General features: G+C 42.9%; 1 protein-coding gene across 3 annotated transcripts in view; it reads right to left on the bottom strand.

Annotated features, from left to right (window-relative positions):
* Positions 1 to 20943, bottom strand: part of LOC134909504 (probable cation-transporting ATPase 13A4) — a 293601-nt gene that overhangs the window by 65435 nt on the left and 207223 nt on the right. For all 3 annotated transcript variants that reach the window (XM_063916441.1, XM_063916439.1, XM_063916440.1), the window contains 8 exons: positions 19310 to 19479; positions 12099 to 12230; positions 7392 to 7471; positions 7098 to 7140; positions 3565 to 3674; positions 2579 to 2675; positions 1113 to 1185; positions 812 to 986 (listed from right to left, as the gene is read on the bottom strand). In XM_063916441.1, coding sequence (XP_063772511.1) covers positions 812 to 986; positions 1113 to 1185; positions 2579 to 2675; positions 3565 to 3674; positions 7098 to 7140; positions 7392 to 7471; positions 12099 to 12230; positions 19310 to 19479 — 880 coding nt within the window. The remainder of the gene's footprint in view (positions 1 to 811; positions 987 to 1112; positions 1186 to 2578; positions 2676 to 3564; positions 3675 to 7097; positions 7141 to 7391; positions 7472 to 12098; positions 12231 to 19309; positions 19480 to 20943) is intronic.

The following is a 20943-nucleotide window of genomic DNA, read 5'->3' as shown; positions in this document are numbered from 1 at the left end:
TACATTTTTATATGGTGTCTTTAGAAGACACATTAATAGTCACGTGACCAACAATTTTTATGTATAGAATTGGATGCCGTTCATTAATTAACATTAAATGTAATGAATTGTCTTTGAATGTATGAAATACATTTTTTACATAATATAAAGTTATAGTAATCTATTGAAGCAGTGTGTGTTCAGTTATTTATACACCTGAATTTTTATAAGCGCATAAAGTCACTGGTAAATCAGCTTTAAGAAAAGCCTTACAGTATGTCAGCATCGCAAGGTTCTGTATGCTATGCAAAAAAGCTTATATCCCTTTTCCACCTGTGTAGCACGGGTCGCAGCCGTGTCGCCTGACACGGCTGCGACCCATGCTACAGCCCCTTCAGGACAGCGCTCACCAAACCGGCAATTGCTGGGTTGGTGACGCGGCTAGTGACGCGGCAGGGGTGGCGCTGGGAGATCACATGATCTCCCAGCGCCGCCCTCCCATACACTGTGAACGGGAGCCATGTCGCCTCCTCACGGCTCCCGTTCACACTAGACAGCTTACCGGGTTGAACACGTGTTCAACCCGGCTAGCTACCCGGGGTAGGATTCCCAGATCACTTGATCCGGGAATTTGCTGGGGGACCCTTTTCCACTAGGGAAAAACACGGGTAAATGCGCGCCCCCGCACATTTACCCGTGTTTCTTAGAGCTAGTGGAAAAGGGGTATTAGTCTGTGGCTAATTAGTCCTGAAACCAGACATGCTTCCAGAAATGCTGGAAAATGCTCATCTGATGACAAATAAGGGAATCCTACAGTGGACATAGCTCTTACCTGAACACGTCAGTTTCACTGAACCATGGCTGCTGCTGAAGTAAGAAGAAAGCAGTAAACTGGACTACCATGGTGAAAATTAAATGCATCAGAATTGAGAGTAACAAAGGAGGAGAGAGAAGATGTCCTGGTGGTCGGTGCCGAGCAAGCTTCGGTGCAGGGGCATTCAGACTCACTAGAGGAAGAACAGAGCAGAAACATTGCTGCAGATCACTTGTGCTATCAGGCTGTTCTCTGCTCTAGTTCTCTGGATCTGGACAAAAATAACAAGACGCTAATAGAAAAGAAAAAGGATACTTACTAGTTAAGGTGACTGAAAAGCTTATAGACAAATCTTGCACGAGGTACTGATATGCTCCAAGAATGGTTTGTTTCTGAAAGAAGGAAATTACAAGTGAGATTATGTACTGTATGAATAAATACAATTTAAAGATCAAGCACTTTAGACTTAAGGGGCCTACACACTGGGCGATATTGAAAGCTATGAACGATATCATACATAATTGAATGATAAATTGTTCATATCTTGCAGTGTGGATGCATCAACGATGCCTGGAATCGTTCATTGTTGATCGATCATCATTGATACATGCCAGTCGATTTGGATATAGATGTATGTACTCTCATGTCATCAAAATTGACCATCGATATCGTCCAGTGTGTAGGTAAAATCGACCATCAATAATATTGTTGGATGATAATATCGATTGTCGAAAACATCGCCCAGTGTGTAGGCCCCTTTAGTTATATGCATTATAATAAATGACTGTACGTGCACAAAATACTGTCCATGATTCTGTCAGATTACATGTAATACCCAAACATATCAGGCAATGGAGGGCTAACAAGGTTTGGCCTGTCACTGTGTAGCTATAAAAACAAAATATAGTTACTGCGTTGATAGAAAAATAATATTATTGCCATGGTAGAATGAGCATCAGCACACATTTATATTTGAAAACACTTAGGGGGATAAAAACAGTGATAAAAGTGGAGAACTGAGCCAGTGGAGAAGTTGCCCATGGCAACCAATCAGCTGCTCTGTATAGTTTAATAGTATGCAAATTTTAAATGTTACGTGAATGCTGATTGGTTGCCATGGGCAACTTCTCCACTGGCTCACTTCTCCACTTTTATCACTGCTCAGTACATGTCCCCCTTAATGACAATGAAAATTAATATGTCAATTTCATATTTAATACACAATGGGCTAAAGGCTTAATTCATACCTGATCACTATAGCGTGAAATTGCAAGGCGGCCAGTTATTGGACGACTGTGCATGCATACGGATCGTAATGGGCAGGTGCGAGGTCAAACTGCATTTTTCTCTTTATTGCTAGGCGAATGCAGGTTGATTGTCCGGAAGCAGACGTTTGGGGGTAGTAACTGGCCATTTTCTAAACATAAGCATGTACAGCAGCTCTATTGCCAATGGTTTATATTCCAATCTATCAACCTATGAATTCACATTAGTTCTACGTTTTAATTACTGGTGTAAACCAGGTTAATAATTGCAAATATGTGCTACTGTAATTATGCGCTGCAGTTAATTATTTAATCCAGACAATAAATGAAGCAGTAAAATAAGTGAAGCCCAGAGAACACAATTCCAAGCAGAATATAATAAGCAGGTGAAAGTATTTTAGCTATGATAAACTTTTCATCTTAGTAACATTGAAAGAAATAATACTTTCTTTTTGTTGTGCTTAACAAGCATCTACATCATTGGATGGTACTTCTATGGAGGGTAGAATGATAGCCATACCCATAAAAGAAGCATAGTGGCAGGTATTGCAATCAGGGTGTGCATCGTCAAGAATTTAAAGAGGGAGAATGATGTAACAAGCGTATTCCGACCTTCCCTGCCAGAGAAAACAACAGGTTGGTTAATAGTCATATACAGTATATTTAGCTTCATATAATTAACTACAAAGATGGATAAAACCAGAGCTGGCCCTGACCAATTTGAAGCCCTAGGTATGATTTTAGCTGGTGCCACTTAAATTGCAGCTAATTCTACCACCAAGAATTGTATTTCTACTGCTGATGCCACCTGGAGCAATGGCCCCTGGAGATAGTCTGTTTGGCCTATGCCCAGGGATTACTCTGGGTACTACTGTGCATATAGATAAATATCCACATTTAGTTTTGGTAATGCAATGCAGATGCAATTAGTATTCATAGTACCAAAGGGCCTTATTCAGGTTTGTTAGCAAACAAAAAAAGTTAGCAATTGGGTAAAACCATGTTGCACTGCAGGTGGGGCAGATGTGAATAACCCCTAAAGTGCGCTAATGTATACCCAGACAAATCATGATGAGAGGCAAGTTGGTGTTTTTGCATTCACACACAATACAGCTTTATTTTCACAGTTAGATTTAATGTTTTGTTTATTTTTTGGCAGTTTTGCAATGGGAATTTTTTATTTTAACGCATTACATTTTTTTTATCTACCTGCAAAATCACATTATGATAAATCCTTAGAGTTAAAATAAGATGCACCCACTCAAAAATCCAAATATGTCCACACAGTTTAAATATAAATGAGGTTCCCTTTGTCAAGACTTCAATGAAACAGTGGTTATAGACGGTGAATTACACAATACAGTATAATACATAGAGACTTTCTTCTTAGTTTTAGTATCTTTTAGACACAGTAATACTTTATTTTTATTTATTTCAAGTCAAAAACAGTACCCAACATTCTAGGTTGTATACCTGTTGCAGATGAAGGACAGAAGGACAACTTACTTGATGAGCTTTGGAACACATGTAATATTAGGAATATTTGAAGTGAAAGGAGATGCAACAGATGCTTCTAACTCTGACAAAGAAATTCCAGCATGCGCCATTTTAAGTGCCTTTAAAAGAAAATTAATAAAATATTATGAGTTTGAATAAACAAAATGATTCTGTATCCATATAATTTCATACATACATGTTGTATATGTGTCAGAGTTTGCTTACAAAATAATCTAAGACCTATTAAATACAAAGGCACTAAAGGCTTAATCTGTGCCCACTTTGCCATTATTCAGTGAGAAATAGCTGGATTGCATATGGCCAATAAATACGGTCAAATGTGAAAAGATGTTAGATTGTCATAGTTTTGTACAAAACATGCAAGCTCAGGGAGGTTTCATTTTACATCATATTTGCCTTCCATATGCATACAGTATATAGGTACACCAGTGATGTACTGTGAGGTAAATGGCTCAGGAGGCACTGGCTAGTACCAGAGCCAGATTTACACACAACATATGAGCCAAAGGGTTCATGTGGGCATTATACACAGGTGCAACAGTATATACTGCTGGAAATTTGATGAGTTCTGACCAGAGATGTGAAACCTGTCATAGACTTTTTACTCAACAGTTTTCACTATAAAGATGATTAGAATAATACAAAGAAGCTATTTCTAATATAGTTTATATAGTTAAAACTCTAGCGTATATGTTAGTATGACAGGAAAGGCTCTACCTTACCTCACCGCATGTCACTGAGGTACACGTCCAGATCCTGGTTTTGAAAATTGCCACCAGAAAATGAGTATGGCCTAATTTTGTGGGATTGTTGGTCCCATTGGAAATGCACATGGTGGAAAAAGTAAAATGTAGCTTCATAGTCCATTCTGCAGCCAATTTACGACTACCTCTTTATTAATTTCAGATGCTCTATTTTCTCCAAAATACATCTCAGATTAGTCTAGATTTATTTTTTTAAATTATTCACGAGAATGAGTTTATGCAATGTGTCACTTATATATGTTTGAATGTTTCTGGATTGGTTGAAATATACTGTACCTAGAAAGTCCCACATAAAGTTGTATTGGAATGATCAAAAGGAATCTCATGAAGAGACTTCCCAAGGATATGAAAAAAATATTTTTTAACCATTTCCTTTCCAACCAGTCCATCCATTGCTCTAAATACACCTAGCAATCTCCACAAATGCCACACATTCCACATTCATAATCTTTATACTTTGAAAACCGTGTGTGCATCTGCACATGTGTGCCAGAAACAGCCTCAGCTTATATAACCCACATGGGGCAGTCATTTAGGGCTCACATACAAAGTACATTGCCAGACGTTATTGATAGTGCAATTGGGTGCAGCACTGACACAAGGCTTCCATCTCTATGGCATAATGTGCTCAGTAGACAGACTTCTAAATGGTTAAACTAAATATCTGCTTTTAAGCTTTGGCGGAAGCTTATCTACATTACTACAACTGTACAACAGTATTTGTTTTATTAACAGTTATATATAGTTATTTAGACTCAGACAATATTGGGAAGTATGAAGTCATATATAAAGGAGCTGTGATATAAATTATGTTCAAGTGGCTCATAGAGCACATTGCCTAGTGTGTATCCACCTTATGAGAGTGGAGCAACATGGTGAATGATAATGATTATATGCAGCAGTAGTGTTTTCCAGGAATTATACTGGTGTATCACTGAAACCTCAGAAAAGCATACTGGAGAAAAACACCTCACATTTATTATATTGCTGTGAACCAAATTACTCCCTAACCCCACTTTCCTCATGATGTTACAGCCAGAGCCCTCATTTGTCCTGGGCAATGTATTCTACTACTTAGGGACCTCCTTCACTGTATCCATTCTTTTATTTTTATCTTAATGAATAAGACTTATAATGTATGAGTATTTTCCTATTCGATCAGAAAAAATGACAGAAATCAAAGTGTTATGTTTCCCTGACATATTCAGATTCAGCTACAGTATGTGGTGTTGGACACAGCTGCGCCAACATTTGTCCATATCGCAGATACCAGTATGCCATCAATTTCAGAAGAAGAGGAAGAAAAATGTAAGGTTTGAAGAGAGAAAAGATATAATAATAGGGAGGGGGAAGGTAGAGCACAAGAGGAAAAGTGGTTTGTGAGGGCAGACAATGGAAAAGGGAGTGTTGCCCATTGGTAGAAGAAGGTTTGGGGAAAGACATGATAAGAGGGGTAAATGGGACGGACTCATAAATGGTAGAAATAAAGGACAGACAACCATGGGGTTGTTAAAGAGAGAAAGGTAAACAAACAAATTATAGACAGACTAACAGATGTGGAAAGATAGGAACATACACATAGAAGAGGAGACAGATGCAGAGACACACAGAGGGCCCTGCCGCAGACTCCTGTGAAACCAGGCAATCTGGGGGAGGGCTTAGAAGGAGAAGAGAAGCTGAATGCTTTGTCCCGGGCAGAGGTGGCTCTGAAACGCACAACACTGCTGATCCCTGTGGAAAGGCAGCTAGCACATATATTACATAAAACCATAAGTGTTTCTATAATGGGTGCAGTGTGTGCAGTGCACATGGGACCCAAACCGCAGATACTGCACCCATATATATTATACTTACCCCTCCGGAGTCCTGTGGCGGCAGCCCTGCACTGTGGACAGAAATCACTCGGAAAATGGCCGCCGCTTCCATTTCCGAGTGATTTGCTCATGCACACTGGCGATGTCTCCGTGAACAAGGCGCAGGCGCTATGTTTCAGGAGATCTGTGCATGCGCAGTGGACTATGGCATTATGCCAGAGTCTACTGCTGCCAGAGAGGAGGGGACCCCTGATAGAGGGTGCATGCGGGTCCCTTCTTCTATTAAAACGCCCCTGCATACAACATTACATGTATGTTTATATGTGCTACCCCCCCCCCCTCCCCTCCATGCAATGCGTGGTCTGTGCAGCAGTCCATGGGCAGCTGCCATCACTGGCAGCAATGGATGAAGGGTTTGTATACATGTCCGTGAGTGGGTTGGAAGCCAGGTAGTAAAATAATCAAGAAAGCAGGGAGGAGAAGTGCATAAGAGAACCACACACCCATTGGAGTAGGAGTCAGGGTCACAAGCTGACACTATATGGCAATAGGAAGAATGTGCAGAGATGGTGGGAGAGACAGAAAGGAGCTTTATGGGGGGAAGTGTCACACAGGAGATTTACTGAGAGGTGTGGGGGGAGGCAGGAGGTATGCAGAGGAAAAGATGAATGCAGGAGTTTTACTGACATAGTGAAATAATAAAATGTTATGTTGATAAGGAGAGATGCCAATTAGAGTTAGGGGGGTTTGGAGATTAGGACTAGTCTCCTTACCACCTTGGTGTCGGAATCCTGACCTTCGGGATGCTGCTGTCAGTATTTTGACTGCTGGCATCCCAATAGTTGGGATCCCGATACCATCCCGCATGAAAAATAACAATATCAACACTGAATGTTATCACAACATAAATTGAGGTGTTTTCTTATCTATAATATTTGCTTACCCCACAGTCATTTGCTCCATCTCCACACATCCCAACAAAGTATCTAAAGCAATGAAAGCTTGTATAAATAGTAGTTCAGACACATTTTACTTTTAATCTTTTCCTTTTATATATTTACTAATGTTTTAGTTTAGTAGTAAAGCAGCTCTAGCACAAGGGTTATTTTACATGGAAAATGTTAGTCTACAGATTTTGGAAAACCAGGAAAGGGACTCAATCACAATAGTCAGTGACATCATGTAGGTTTATATAACAACTAGAATGCTTAGTTGTAACTTTTATCTTTACACTTACTCCAATTTTTGAAGTTCTTCAACAAGATTAGATTTTTGACTCGGAGTCATTCTAGCAAAAATGGTTCCATTTAGCAGTATCTTCAAGACAGAGAAGTGTCAAAAAGGATGAGCAAAAGTGCAACATCTTAAGTTCCAATACACTACATCTAATATAGTCATTACTACTCAGTTTGTTATGAAGCACGTGTTACTGAAGCAGTACTCCTGATGTTGGCAGGAAGTAACTTTCTTGCAAAAACAAAAAAATCATGTAAATAACAGCAATGTACAAACCTGGGACTACTTGCCCCGGTTATCTGAATTAGCTGCAGACCACTGCATGCAATGTAACTCCATGCACAGTATGCTGTCCATGAGGCACCAGTGGGGAATATGTAAAACCTTCTATAAAGTACTAAGTTGTTCATACCAACCAATCAGCTTCTAGAGTCCATACACTGGATTTACTGGCAGTGGCTTCCCAATGGAAGCATTATCTGCTCATCACACGCCATTCAGGCACTCCCAGGAGAAGGTGTTTTCTCCACATTGGATTGTTTGTCCAGAGTGTAATGAAAGTGATGCCAGTGGGAAGCACTCCCCTGTCTTTCTGCCAGCCATGCCCGGCTTCTCAGGGCTGGCTGACCTCTCTTATCTTTTTGTGCAAGCACAATGGGTCTGGCAGGTGCGACAGTCATCTGAACCCCCAACTGGACGGCAGTTTATGCAGTCACCATCACTCTAAATGGTAGTAGCTACCACTGCTCTCTAATGCTTTTTTTATTCTATAAATACATAAGAATGAAATGTCTGCTTTGATACAGTAAATGTGATATCTTAAAAAATATCATACTGTTTTGTGGTCCTCGGTACTGATAAATTATGTCCTGAGCACCTTTATGAATAGTCTGAAACACCCAGGACTTAATAGGAAAAAGGTGGAATTTGCCATGGCTCATCCAGAGAGAGGTCCCACCACTTTTTTTCCTAGTTACTGAGCCAAAAGCTTGAGTTGCTTGACCAAGGTGATTCTCAAATGGGGAACAAGTTGTACCAGGAAAAGAGAAAACAGTAAGTGCATCTCTTAGGATACAATTGCAGTTACCACTATGTATTATTCAAATCATGTGGGCCCACTAATGATACATTTGCTAAGGGCCACCTCATAAAAGAGGGCCTGGTGATATAATTTTTTATCCTGTGCCACTATATAGTGCGATACCCTAAGTCATATTATCAAGTCACACAGAAAGTAAACTGTATTTTTCAGATGTTTTCAGAGGGTATAATAAGTATTAAACACATCAACACTTTTTCTCAGTAAATATATTTGTAATGGGGCTATTGTAATGACATTTTCACCAAATGTCAGCAACAACCCATGCAATCCACTCATAGAAAATTAAACCATAGATGTCCATAAATTAAGTTATGTATAATAATGTGAAATGACACAGGGAAAAAGTATTGAACACATGAAGACAGGGAGGTGCAAAAAGGCATGGAAAGCCAAAACACCAGCTGAAATCTATCAGTAATTAGAAAGCAATCCTGCCCCTTGTCAGTGCAAATTAATATAAGCTGGTTCAGTCCCAACTCATGGCCTATTAAAATGTGTCTCATAACCAAGGTGTCACACAAGAAACCTCTCATGATGAGTAAAAGCAAAGAACACTCTCAAGACCTTTGCGACCTTATTGGGCAGCACAGACGGTGTAATGGGTAGTATTACTGCCTCACAGCGCTGAGGTCATGGGTTCGATTCCCACCATGGCCCTAACTGTGTGGAGTTTGTATATTCTCCCTGTGCTTGCGTGGGTTTCGTCCGGGTACTCCGGTTTCATCCCACAATCCAAAAATATACTGGTAGCTCCCTACAAATTAACCTTAGTGTGAATGTGTGTGCGTGTATATGTGGTAGGGAGTATAGATTGTAAGCTCCTCTGGGACAGGGACTGATGTGAATGGCCAAATACTCTCTGTAAAGTGCTGCGAAATATGTGTGCGCTATATAAATAACTGGTGGTAATAATAATAATAATAATAATAATAATTGTTGCAAAACATGCTAATGGTATTGGTACAGAAGGATTTCAAAACTTCTGAATGTGCCAGTGAGCACTGTTGGAGCCATAATTCAGAAGTGGAAACACTGGCGATTCTATAATGGGTGCAGTGTGTGCGGTGCACACGGGCCCCTGAGTAAAGAGGGGGCCCACACAGCACACTGCGCAGTTGAGGCTGGGCTGCTTCAGGTCGGCACACCCTAACACTTTATTAACACTTATGATTTTCCCCATCACTTTGTATATATTATTTTAATCACACCACTTACATAGCACTTCTGTGCTTCTTATTAACCCCTATTAATTTTCACCTGTGTGCTGACCTGGGGTGGCCGACCTGTGCCGACATCGTGGGGTCCTGCACCCCGGACCCATACCTAGTATTAGGGACCCCCAGTGACGGAGCCTTGTCGATCGGCCTGGGGGCTTAACCCTATATCTGCAGATATACGCAACCAAGATCTCCGTATTATATGACTATTATGTAGTAATATTTTTCACTCGGTGTGCATTAGGGAACACAGTTTTTTCCTACACAGAATTACCCCTCCCTTTTAGCACCTGAGTGACATTACAATCTGATTGAGCAGCTTTCCATTTTGTGTATTGCAGTTGAGAAATCACTTGGAGTTCTGTGCATGCGCAGTAGAGAAATCACTGGGAAAATGGCCACCGTGCGCAGGCGCAGTAGAGTCTAAGCCCTCTAGTGCCCAGACTCTAGAGCGCTCCTGCAGAGAGGAGGGGGCCTGTATGGAGAAGGCAGCACATGGGCATTCTCCTCTCTTAAAGCGCCCCTGAGTGGAAATAACATTATTTCACCATAAACTGACCATGACCAGGTGCTTCTCGCAAGATTTCTGACAGTGGAGTGAAAAGAATTATCATAAGAGTTGTCCAAGAGCCAATGACCACTTGTGGAGATCTTCAGAAAGACCTGGTATTAGCAGGGACAATTGTTTAAAAAAAAGAAATAAGTAAATAATGCACTCTATCGCCATGGCCTGAGTCACCATGCAAGACTCCATTGCTGAAGAAAAAGCATGTTGAAACTTGTTTTAAGTTTGCTGCACAACATTTGGACAAGCCTGTGAAATATTGGGAGAATACAGGGGATCATTAGGAGTTGATCACACGTAGCAACTTTTTGCTGCCCATGCGATCAACTAGATACCGGCTATATGGGAGTGGATTTTTGCATAGCAAGGCTGCAAACGCTTGTGCAGCCCTGCTATGCAAAAAAAGTTTCCGGTAAAAGAAGACCATGGTATGAGTTACTTACCCTGTGCGATCGATCCAGCGATGCAGATCCCGGAATTGATGTCAGAAATCCGTCCTCCAAACGCCTGGACACGCCTGCGTTCGACAAACCACTCCTGGAAAATGGTCAGTTGACGCCCTGGAACGCCTTCCTCCTGTCAATCTTCTTGCGGTCGCTGCTGCAATCGCATTCATCGTTCATGGCGTCGGTGCCTAGCGAAGACCATCTCCAGGCAATGACGCGCCTGCGCAATGCAGCCACCACGCATGCGCAGTTCTGACCCGATCGCACGACTGCAAAGTGCAGCGTGCGATCGGGTCGTAAGGACCCCAATAGTCTGGTCAGATGAGACCAAAACTGAACTCTTTGGATGCCATAAAAATCTGCTGCCATCTACCAGGATGCTGAAGATGAAACAAGGGTGGACAGTTCAGCAAGACAATGATCCCAACACACAGCCAAGGACACTCTCAATTGGTTTCAGAGAAAAAAAATAAAGCTGCTTGAATGGCCCAGCCAATCACCTCACTTGAATCCAATTAAAAATTTCTGGAAAGAACTAAAGATCAGAGTTCATAGAAGATGCCTATGGAACCATCAAGATTTGAAGACTGTGTGGAAGAATGGGCCAAAATCACACCTGACCAATGCATGCAAATAGTTTCTCCCTGCAGGAGGCATCTTGAAGCTGTCATCAACAACAAAGATTATTGTACAAAGTATTAAATAAATTACAATAAGCATGTTCAAAACAATTTCCCTGTGTTATTTCATATTATCACACAACTTCATTTATGGACTTCTGTGGTTTGATTCCTTTGCATGTATGGATTACATGGGCTGTTGCTGACATTTGGTGAAAATTTAATTACAATAGCCTCATTACAAATATACTGTATTTTATTTAAATGTTGATATACTTATTTTACCTACTTACATACATAAATACAGATAGATAGATAGATAGATAGATAGATAGATAGATAGATAGATAGATAGATAGATAGATAGATAGATAGATAGATAGATAGATAGATAGATATTATTTGTAAGCATATTTGGTTTGGGTATTTGCCTCATTTTAGTGTAATTTAACTCTATATTTTTAATTTCACTTGCACTCATCTAATATATATATTAAGAGATGAATGCACTAAATATTCTTGTTACAGGACTTTACCTAGTTTCTATGATGCTGCTAGTACATATTCTTACAGAGCTCACCATTTAGTCCAGGGTTTCCTTCCATAATACCTGTATATTATCCAAGTGCTCTCCTGACAACCTAATTAAGGTGTGATAATCCTCACAATACAGTAGCCAATGGTAAGGAATGTGTATGACTTCAGTGGGAGCAACATGCAGAGTATACAGTTACTGAAAGTTATAGTTCTATACTTACCTTTGGTAGTACATTGTAAAAGTGTTCAGTTATAATCGCGTAGGACTTTCCAGTCAGTACAAAGTGAAAGTTCCCCAAAATAGTGGAGTTTTTTTTATTTATCCACTCATCACTAACAGCAATACGGGAATCCTGAAAACAATATGCATTCCTATTATCAAAGCAATTAAGTCACTAATTATTGACATCAAGACAATTATTACCAATAATGCTATTAAATATAAAGCATGTATATGCATCAATTCTGGGATAGAAACCACAGTGCTCTACAATGCCCTTGTTGGCCAAGGCCTTTTAAGGGATATGCAGCAAACCATCTAGGAGCGATAAAGTGTAGAAGTTGCCCATAACAACCAGGCAGCTTTAACCTATGATTTATCTAGCACAGTTTAAGAGATGACAGCTACTGTAGAATCCAATTGGTTGCTATGGGCAACTTCACTTTATCTCAGAAGTTTGCTAATTCTCCCTCATGCCTTATCAAACACCATAATCATCCTACCGGACAAAACCTTTTCATAAAAATTATTTGTCCAAGCAGGGGTGCCAACAGCTCCGCTGGGCCCTGGTACTGGAAGGGGGCATGGCCAACTCAGCACTTCCCCTACTCTCGGCGCCACTGTGTCCAGGATTAGTACTTCCAGGGGATTCCCCTCTTTACTGATCTTACCCTGCATACTACAGTATAGCATCAAATCCAGAGCAAAGTTTCAGTATGAAAAGCTGGCAGTCAGGATGCCGGTAGTCAGTATCCTTATGCTGGCATCCTGATCGCGGCAATGCCGACAGGGGTGCGTTAGGTACCGTAACCTTCCTCCCCTACTCCCTAACCCTAACTCTCCCTGTCCACAGCCTAACCCTAAACTCCCGTATTGGTGCCTAACCCTAACCTCCCCCAGTGTTACCTAAACCTAACCCCCCTTTCCCACAGCCTAAGCCTAACCCTCCTACCTTAGTGCCCAACCCAGTGGTGCCTAACCCTAACCCACCCCCTCCTCTCTGCAGCCTAACCGTAACCTTTACCACCCCGCAGCATAACCCTGACTCCTCCTGGAGTGTACCTAAACCTACTCCCCCCTGGAGTGTGCCTAAACCTAAGGCAGCTATTAATACTTACCTTTGGTATCCTGATGTCGAGATTCCATTGTCATGATTCTGATCCTTTCGGGATTCCATCGTCAGTGTTCTAACGGCTGTTGGGATTCTGGTGTTGGCATTACAGCTACCGGGATCCCAACAGCCGGGATCCTGAACATATGCCCAGAGCAATGCAAATAGCAGAAAATTGGATTCTGGTAATAAAAATCATATAATGTAAAATAAGAATTTACTCACCGGTAATTCTATTTCTCTTAGTCCGTAGTGGATGCTGGGTACTCCGTAAGGACCATGGGGTATAGACGGGCTCCGCAGGAGACTGGGCACTCTTAAAAGAAAGATTAGGTACTATATCTGGTGTGCACTGGCTCCTCCCTCTATGCTCCTCCTCCAGACCTCAGTTAGGGAAACTGTGCCCGGAAGAGCTGACATTACTAGGAAAGGATTTGGAATCCAGGGTAAGACTCATACCAGCCACACCAATCACACCGTACAACTCGTGATAACTATACCCAGTTAACAGTATGAACAATAACTGAGCCTCTCTCAACAGATGGCTCATACAATAACCCTTTAGTTAAGCAATAACTATATACATGTATTGCAGAGAGTCCGCACTTGGGACGGGCTCCCAGCATCCACTACGGACTATGAGAAATAGATTTACCGGTGAGTAAATTCTTATTTTCTCTGACGTCCTAGTGGATGCTGGGTACTCCGTAAGGACCATGGGGATTATACCAAAGCTCCCAAACGGGCGGGAGAGTGCGGATGACTCTGCAGCACCGAATGAGCAAACTCAAGGTCCTCCTCAGCCAGGGTATCAAACTTGTAGAATTTTGCAAAAGTGTTTGAACCCGACCAAGTAGCAGCTCGGCAAAGTTGTAAAGCCGAGACCCCTCGGGCAGCCGCCCAAGAAGAGCCCACCTTCCTCGTGGAATGGGCTTTTACTGATTTAGGATGCGGCAGTCCAGCCGCAGAATGTGCAAGCTGAATCGTGCTACAGATCCAGCGAGCAATAGTCTGCTTTGAAGCAGGAGCACCCAGCTTGTTGGGTGCATGCAGGATAAATAGCGAGTCAGTTTTTCTGACTCTACCCGTCCTGGAAACATAAAGTTTCAGGGCCCGGACTACGTCCAGCAACTTGGAATCCTCCAAGTCCCTAGTAGCCGCAGGCACCACAATAGGTTGGTTCAAATGAAACGATGATACCACCTTAGGGAGAAATTGGGGACAAGTCCTCCATTCTGCCCTTTCCATATGGAAGATCAGATATGGGCTTTTACATGACAAAGCCGCCAATTCTGACACACGCCTAGTCCAAGCTAAGGCCAAAAGCATGACCACTTTCCACGTGAGATATTTTAGCTCCACGGTCTTAAGTGGCTCAAACCAGTGGGATTTTAGGAATCCAACACACGTTAAGATCCCAAGGTGCCACTGGAGGCACAAAAGGGGCTGAATATGCAGCACCCCTGTAACAACGTCCGAACTTCAGGCAGTGAAGCCAGTTCTTTTTGAGAGAAAAAGGGATAGGGCCGAAATCTTGGCCTTTATGGATCCTAATTTTAGGCCCATAGTCACTCCTGACTGTAGGAAGTGCAGGAATCGACCCCCCTGGAATTCCTCTGTAGGGCCTTCCCGGCCACACACCAAGCAACCTATTTTCGCCATATACGGTGAAAAAGTCTTGCTGTCACGTCTTTCCTAGCCTTTATCAGCGTAGGAATAACTGCATCCGGAATGCCCTTTTCCGCTAGGATCCGGCGTTCAACCGCCATGCCGTCCAACGCAGCCGCGGTAAGTCTTGGATCAGACAGGGTCCCTGTTGCAACATGTCCTGACTGAGAGGCAGAGGCCATGGGTCCTCTGAGAGCATTTCTTGCAGTTCCGGGTACCGAGTCCTTCTTGGCCAATCCGGAGCAAAGAATATTGTTCACACTCCTCCGTTTATTACAATTCTCAGCCCTTGGGTCTGAGAGGAAGAGGAGGGAATATATAGACCGACTGGAACACACACGGTGTTACTAGTGCGACCACAGCTATCGCCTGAGAGTCCCTTGACCCAGCGTAAAACCTTTTTTATCTTTTTATTGAGGTGGGACGCCATGTAGTCCACCTGAGGCAGTTTCCATCAATTTGCAAAACTGCGTGAAGACTTCCTGATAAAGTCACCACTTTCCCGGGTGGAGGTCGTGTCCACTCCCGAATTGAACACTGCTGACAGTGCGCTTACTTGATTCTCCGCCCAGCGAAGAATTCTGGTGGCTTCTACCCTCGCCACCCTGCTCCTTGTGCCGCCCTGGCGGTTTACATGAGCCCCTGCGGTCTGACTGGATCAGAACCGGTTGGTCGCGAAGCAGGAACTCCGCTTGACTTAGGGCGTTGTATATGGCCCTTAGTTCCAGGATATTGATGTGAAGGCAAGTCTGTTGGCTTGACCACAAACCTTGGAATTTTCTTCCCTGTGTAACTGCCCCCCACCCTCGGAGGCTTGCATCCATGGTCACCAGGACCCAGTCCTGAATGCCGAATCTGCGGCCCTCGAGAAGGTGAGCACTCCGCAGCCACCACAGGAGAGACACCCTGGCCCTGGGGGATAGGGTGATTAACCGATGCATCTGAAGATGTGATCCGGACCACTTGTCCAGTAAGTTCCATTGTCCTTGCATGGAACCAGCCGAAGGGGATGGCCTCGTATGATGCCATCATCCTTCCCAGGACTCGAGTGCAGTGAAGCACTGACACCTGTTTTGGTTTTCAATAGATTCTTGACCAGTGTCATGAGCTCCTGAGCTCTCTCTTTCGGGAGATAAACCCTCTTCTGGTCTGTGTCTAGGATCATGCCTAGGCGAGGCAGATGAGCTGTAGGAATCAACTGCGACTTCGGAATATATAGAATCCAGTCGTGTTGCCATTTCACTTCCAGAGAAGGTGATACGCTGTCCAGCAACTGCTCTCTTGATCTCGCTTTTATGAGGAGATCATCCAAGTATGTGATACAGGTTGAGTCTCCCTTATCCAAAATGCTTGGGACCAGAGGTATTTTGGATATGGGATTTTTCCGTATTTTGGAATAATTGCATACCATAATGAGATATCATGGTGATGGGACCTAAATCTAAGCACAGAATGCATTTATGTTACATATACACCTTATACACACAGCCTGAAGGTCATTTTAGCCAATATTTTTTATAACTTTGTGCATTAAACAAAGTTTGTGTACATTGAGCCATCAAAAAACAAAGGTTTCACTATCTCACTCTCACTCAAAAAAGTCTGTATTTCGGAATATTCCGTATTTCGGAATATTTGGATATGGGATACTCAACCTGTAATAGTGACACCTTGCTTCCGCAGGAGCACCATCATATCCGCCATTACCTTGGTGAAATTGGTAATGACAATCCCGTACCGCAATTCTGAGGTACGCCTGATGAGGTGGATAAATGGGGACACGAAGGTATGCATCCCTTATGTCCCGATTCATTTCAGGCTTGCAATGACCGCTCTTAGCGATTCCATCTTGAACCTGAACCTTTTCAGGTATATTTTCAGGGATTTTAATTCAATATGGGTCTAACCGAACCGTCTAGTTTCAGGATTATAACATGGTCGAATAATAACACCCTCTTGTTGAAGGTGGGGACCCTTGACCACCACCTGTTGAAGATACAATTTACGAATTGCAGTTAACACTGGCTCCCTCTCTTGGGGGGAAGCCCGCCGGGTCCTCGGTGAGGGGGCATCTTCTCACAGTCCAGCCTGTATCCCTGCGATAAAATTTCTATTGCCCAGGGATCTAACAGGGAGTGAACCCACTTGTGGCTGAACTTACGAAGGTGTGTCCCCACCGGGCCTAGCTCCGCCTGTGGAGCCCCAGCGACATGCGGTGGATTTTTGTAGAGGCCGGGGAGGACTTCTGTTCCTGGGGACTAGCTGTGTTGTACAGCTTCTTTCCTCTGCCCCCGGCTCTGACAAGAAAGGACGCACCTCAGACTTTCTTGTTTCTTTATTCGAAAAGCTGCATTTAATAATGTCGTGCTTTCCTAGTCTGTGCAGGAATATAAGGCAAAATATCAGAATTACCAGCTATAGCTGTGGAGACCAGGCCCGAGAACCTTTCTCCACACAATCCTCAGCCTTCCATATGCCTCTTAAGTCGGCATCATCTGTCCAATGTATATTCTACAGGACACGTCAAGCAGAAATCGACATAGCTTTTGTCTCTAGGACCCAGTATACTCATGTCCCTTTGGGCATGCTTTATAATTATACATCTATCACTTAAGACAGCATCTTAAAATATTTATATGCATACTAGGGTCTCAATCTCTGCTGATAAGGTACCTGTCCACGCTGCCACAGCGCTATAAACCCATGCCGACACAATCGCCGGTCTGGGTAGTATACTAGAATGTGCACACTATCTGCAGGATCCCTGAGAATAGATAGTGCAAACAGGACACCCAAGGGGAAGATTCTCAACACATCCTGGCCCTAGTGGGGAAAGGATACAGCCTGAGAATTCTCTTGTGGGAAGCTGCCGTCTCTTGTCTGGAGATTCCCGCTCTTTTTCCTCATGAGAGGAGGGAAATTTACCTCAGCATTCTTCCCCTTAACATGTGTACTCTCGTGTCAGGAACAGATGAGTCATCAGTGATATGCAAATCATCTTTTATTCCAATAATCATATATTGAATATCTTTTAGCCATCTTGGCTGTAACTTTGCATTATCGTAGTCGACAGTGGAGTTAAACTCCGTGTCGATACTTTGTTATTTTGGATAGTGAACATAGAGAGACTCTGAAGGACTCTGTGACATAGGGACAGACCAGGGTAGATTTCCTTTCTGTTCCCTAACCTTTTGTGCAATAATTTTACCTCAGCTTTTACACATATCCAAACAGGTGTCGGCGTTGTTGACGGAGACACCCTCCCACACACTTATCCGCTCTATCACCTCCTTAGAGGAGCCTTTTACCTCAGACATGTCGACACACGCGTACCGACACATCACACATACAGGGGATGCTCTATTTGAAGACAGTTCCCCCACCAGGCCCTTTGGAGAGACAGAGAGAGAGTATGCCAGCACACACCACAGCGCTATATAATACAGGGATGTACACTATACTGAGTGATTTTTCCCATATAGCAGCTTATATACACAGTTTTGCGCCTAAATTTATGTGCCCCCCCTCTCTTTTTTACCCTTTGTGTACCAGGATACTGCAGGGGAGAGCCTGGGGAGCTTCCTTCCAGCTGAGCTGTGAAGAGAAAATGGCGCCGGTGTGCTGAGGAAGAAGGCCCGGCCCCCTCAGCGGCGGGCTTCTGTCATTTTATGTACTTTAATGGCATGGGTTAATGCACATATACAGTTTATCAGACTGTATTATGTGCTTTTCGCCAAGTAAGGTAATCTAATTGCTGCCCAGGGCGCCCCCCCCCCAGCGCCCTGCACCCATCAGTGACCGGAGTGTGTGGTGTGCTAAGGGAGCAATGGCGCACAGCTGCAGTGCTGTGCGCTACCTTAATGAAGACCGGAGTCTTCAGCCGCCAATTTTCAACTTCTCTTCGTTCTTCTGGCTCTGAAAGGGGGACAGCGGCGCGGCTCCAGGACCGGACGACCGAGGACTGGGCCTGTGTTCGATCCCTCTGGAGCTAATGGTGTCCAGTAGCCTTAGAAGCCCAAGCTAGCTGCAAGCAGGTAGGTTCGCTTCTCTCCCCTCAGTCCCACGTAGCAGTGAGTCTGTTGCCAGCAGATCTCACTGAAAATAAAAAACCTAACAAATACTTTCTTTTCTAGGAAGCTCAGGAGAGCCCCTAGGGTGTATCCAGCTCTGGCCGGGCACAGATACTAACTGAGGTCTGGAGGAGGGGCATAGAGGGAGGAGCCAGTGCACACCAGATATAGTACCTAATCTTTCTTTTAAGAGTGCCCAGTCTCCTGCGGAGCCCGTCTATACCCCATGGTCCTTACGGAGTACCCAGCATCCACTAGGACGTCAGAGAAAAGTAGTTAAACATAACTAAAATTAAGTCTGCCATTGAGTTATACTGACTGGGTGGCCTTAATAAGTTATTTTAAGAAAAGTACAAAACATACTTTTGGTTTTGAAAGGTTTTCGTCGGTTTGGTTTTCTGTCATGGATTTCCAAGTAAGTGATGCCGGTAAATCTTTATCAGGTTCACAGGCCTCCAACATAATGATGTTACCGTTATCAGGAATCATCCCTGAATTTTTCCCAACTGTCACAGCTGTTTGAAGGTTATCGCCTATAACAAAAAAAGATATATGGTGGTGTGTACAAGTAGTAACCATGGGGGTAATTCTGAGTTGATCGCAGCAGCAAGTTTGTTAGCAATTGGGCAAAACCATGTGCACTGCAGGGGTAGCAGATATAACATTTGCAGAGAGAGTTAGATTTGGGTGGGTTATTTTGTTTCTGTGCAGGGTAAATACTGGCTGTTTTATATTTACACTGAAATTTAGATTTCAGTTTGAATACACCCCACCCAAATCTAACTCTCTCTGCACATGTTATATCTGCCCCACCTGCACTGCGCTTGGTTTTGCCCAACTGCTAACAAATTTTCTGCTGCGATCAACTCAGAATTAGGCCCCATATTCATTTGTATGAAGAGATTTTTCTTTTAGCAAAAGCACATTGGAACTGGTCATAACAGCATGAAAAGGTATGTAGAGCCATTGAGAGCAGGGACGGGATGGGGTATAGGGAGCGGCCTTATCATGGAGGCATGTCCACTCCCCATACACAAAATGGGGGAAAAACAGTAGTATGTGCGGCACTTTGAAGTGCCACAGTGCTTTACAGAGGGGGGCATTGTGTGCCACTGTAACACCCAGGTAAGTATCATGAAAGCTACACCTTGCTGGTTTTTGTTAACTCAGCTCAGTCAATTAAAGTTTTAATGCACTGGAACTTGTCAATGAAGTCTTTACTTGCTGTAAAAGCTTTGTAATGTATCACTTTACCTTATATACATTACTCATCACAGTAGTGCTCCTTATTCACATTACATCATACTGAATTGATCCTTATTCACATTACATTACACCATATTGCTCTTTATTCATATTAGACCACACAGTAGTGCATTTTCTACACATTATTCCACACAGTAGAGCACCTTATACACATAATGCCACACATTAGTAATTCCTTTCTACACATTATACCACACAGTAATGCCCCTTACACATACAGTATGACACACATTATTAATGTCATTTTAAACATAATGCACCTTACACATTATGCCAACCTTTATTAATGCCATTATACACATAATGACAAACATAATGCCCCATACACATATGCCGCACATTATTAATGAATTTATACATGTGACACAGATAATGCCCCTTACAAATATGCCAAACGCTATTGCAAAACGAACTTACCCAAACACAGCACTCACACGGCCGCTAACCCTGTGACATCTGCCTCTGCTTGAATACAGATTTGTCCTCATACATCTTGCCTGAATATGCCATGCAGCTCCTGTCAATCTCTGCTAACGATGGGCGCCTTTTTTTTGCAGAAAATGAATCTTATTTTCACTGCTATGTGACTAGGATGCACAAGCAGGTTCTGCTGACTAAAATAATAATTAACATGCCTATATTCTGTGTGCTACTGTCGCTGTATCTGCATACAAAATGCTACATTACAGTGATTTCCAGGAATACACTGTAATGTTGTACAGTATTTCGTA

This window comes from Pseudophryne corroboree, chromosome 4 (genome assembly GCF_028390025.1).
Source record: "Pseudophryne corroboree isolate aPseCor3 chromosome 4, aPseCor3.hap2, whole genome shotgun sequence".
Lineage (NCBI taxonomy): Eukaryota > Metazoa > Chordata > Amphibia > Anura > Myobatrachidae > Pseudophryne > Pseudophryne corroboree.
Note: the sequence above shows the minus strand (reverse complement) of the source record. Positions and strands in the feature narration are given on the sequence as shown.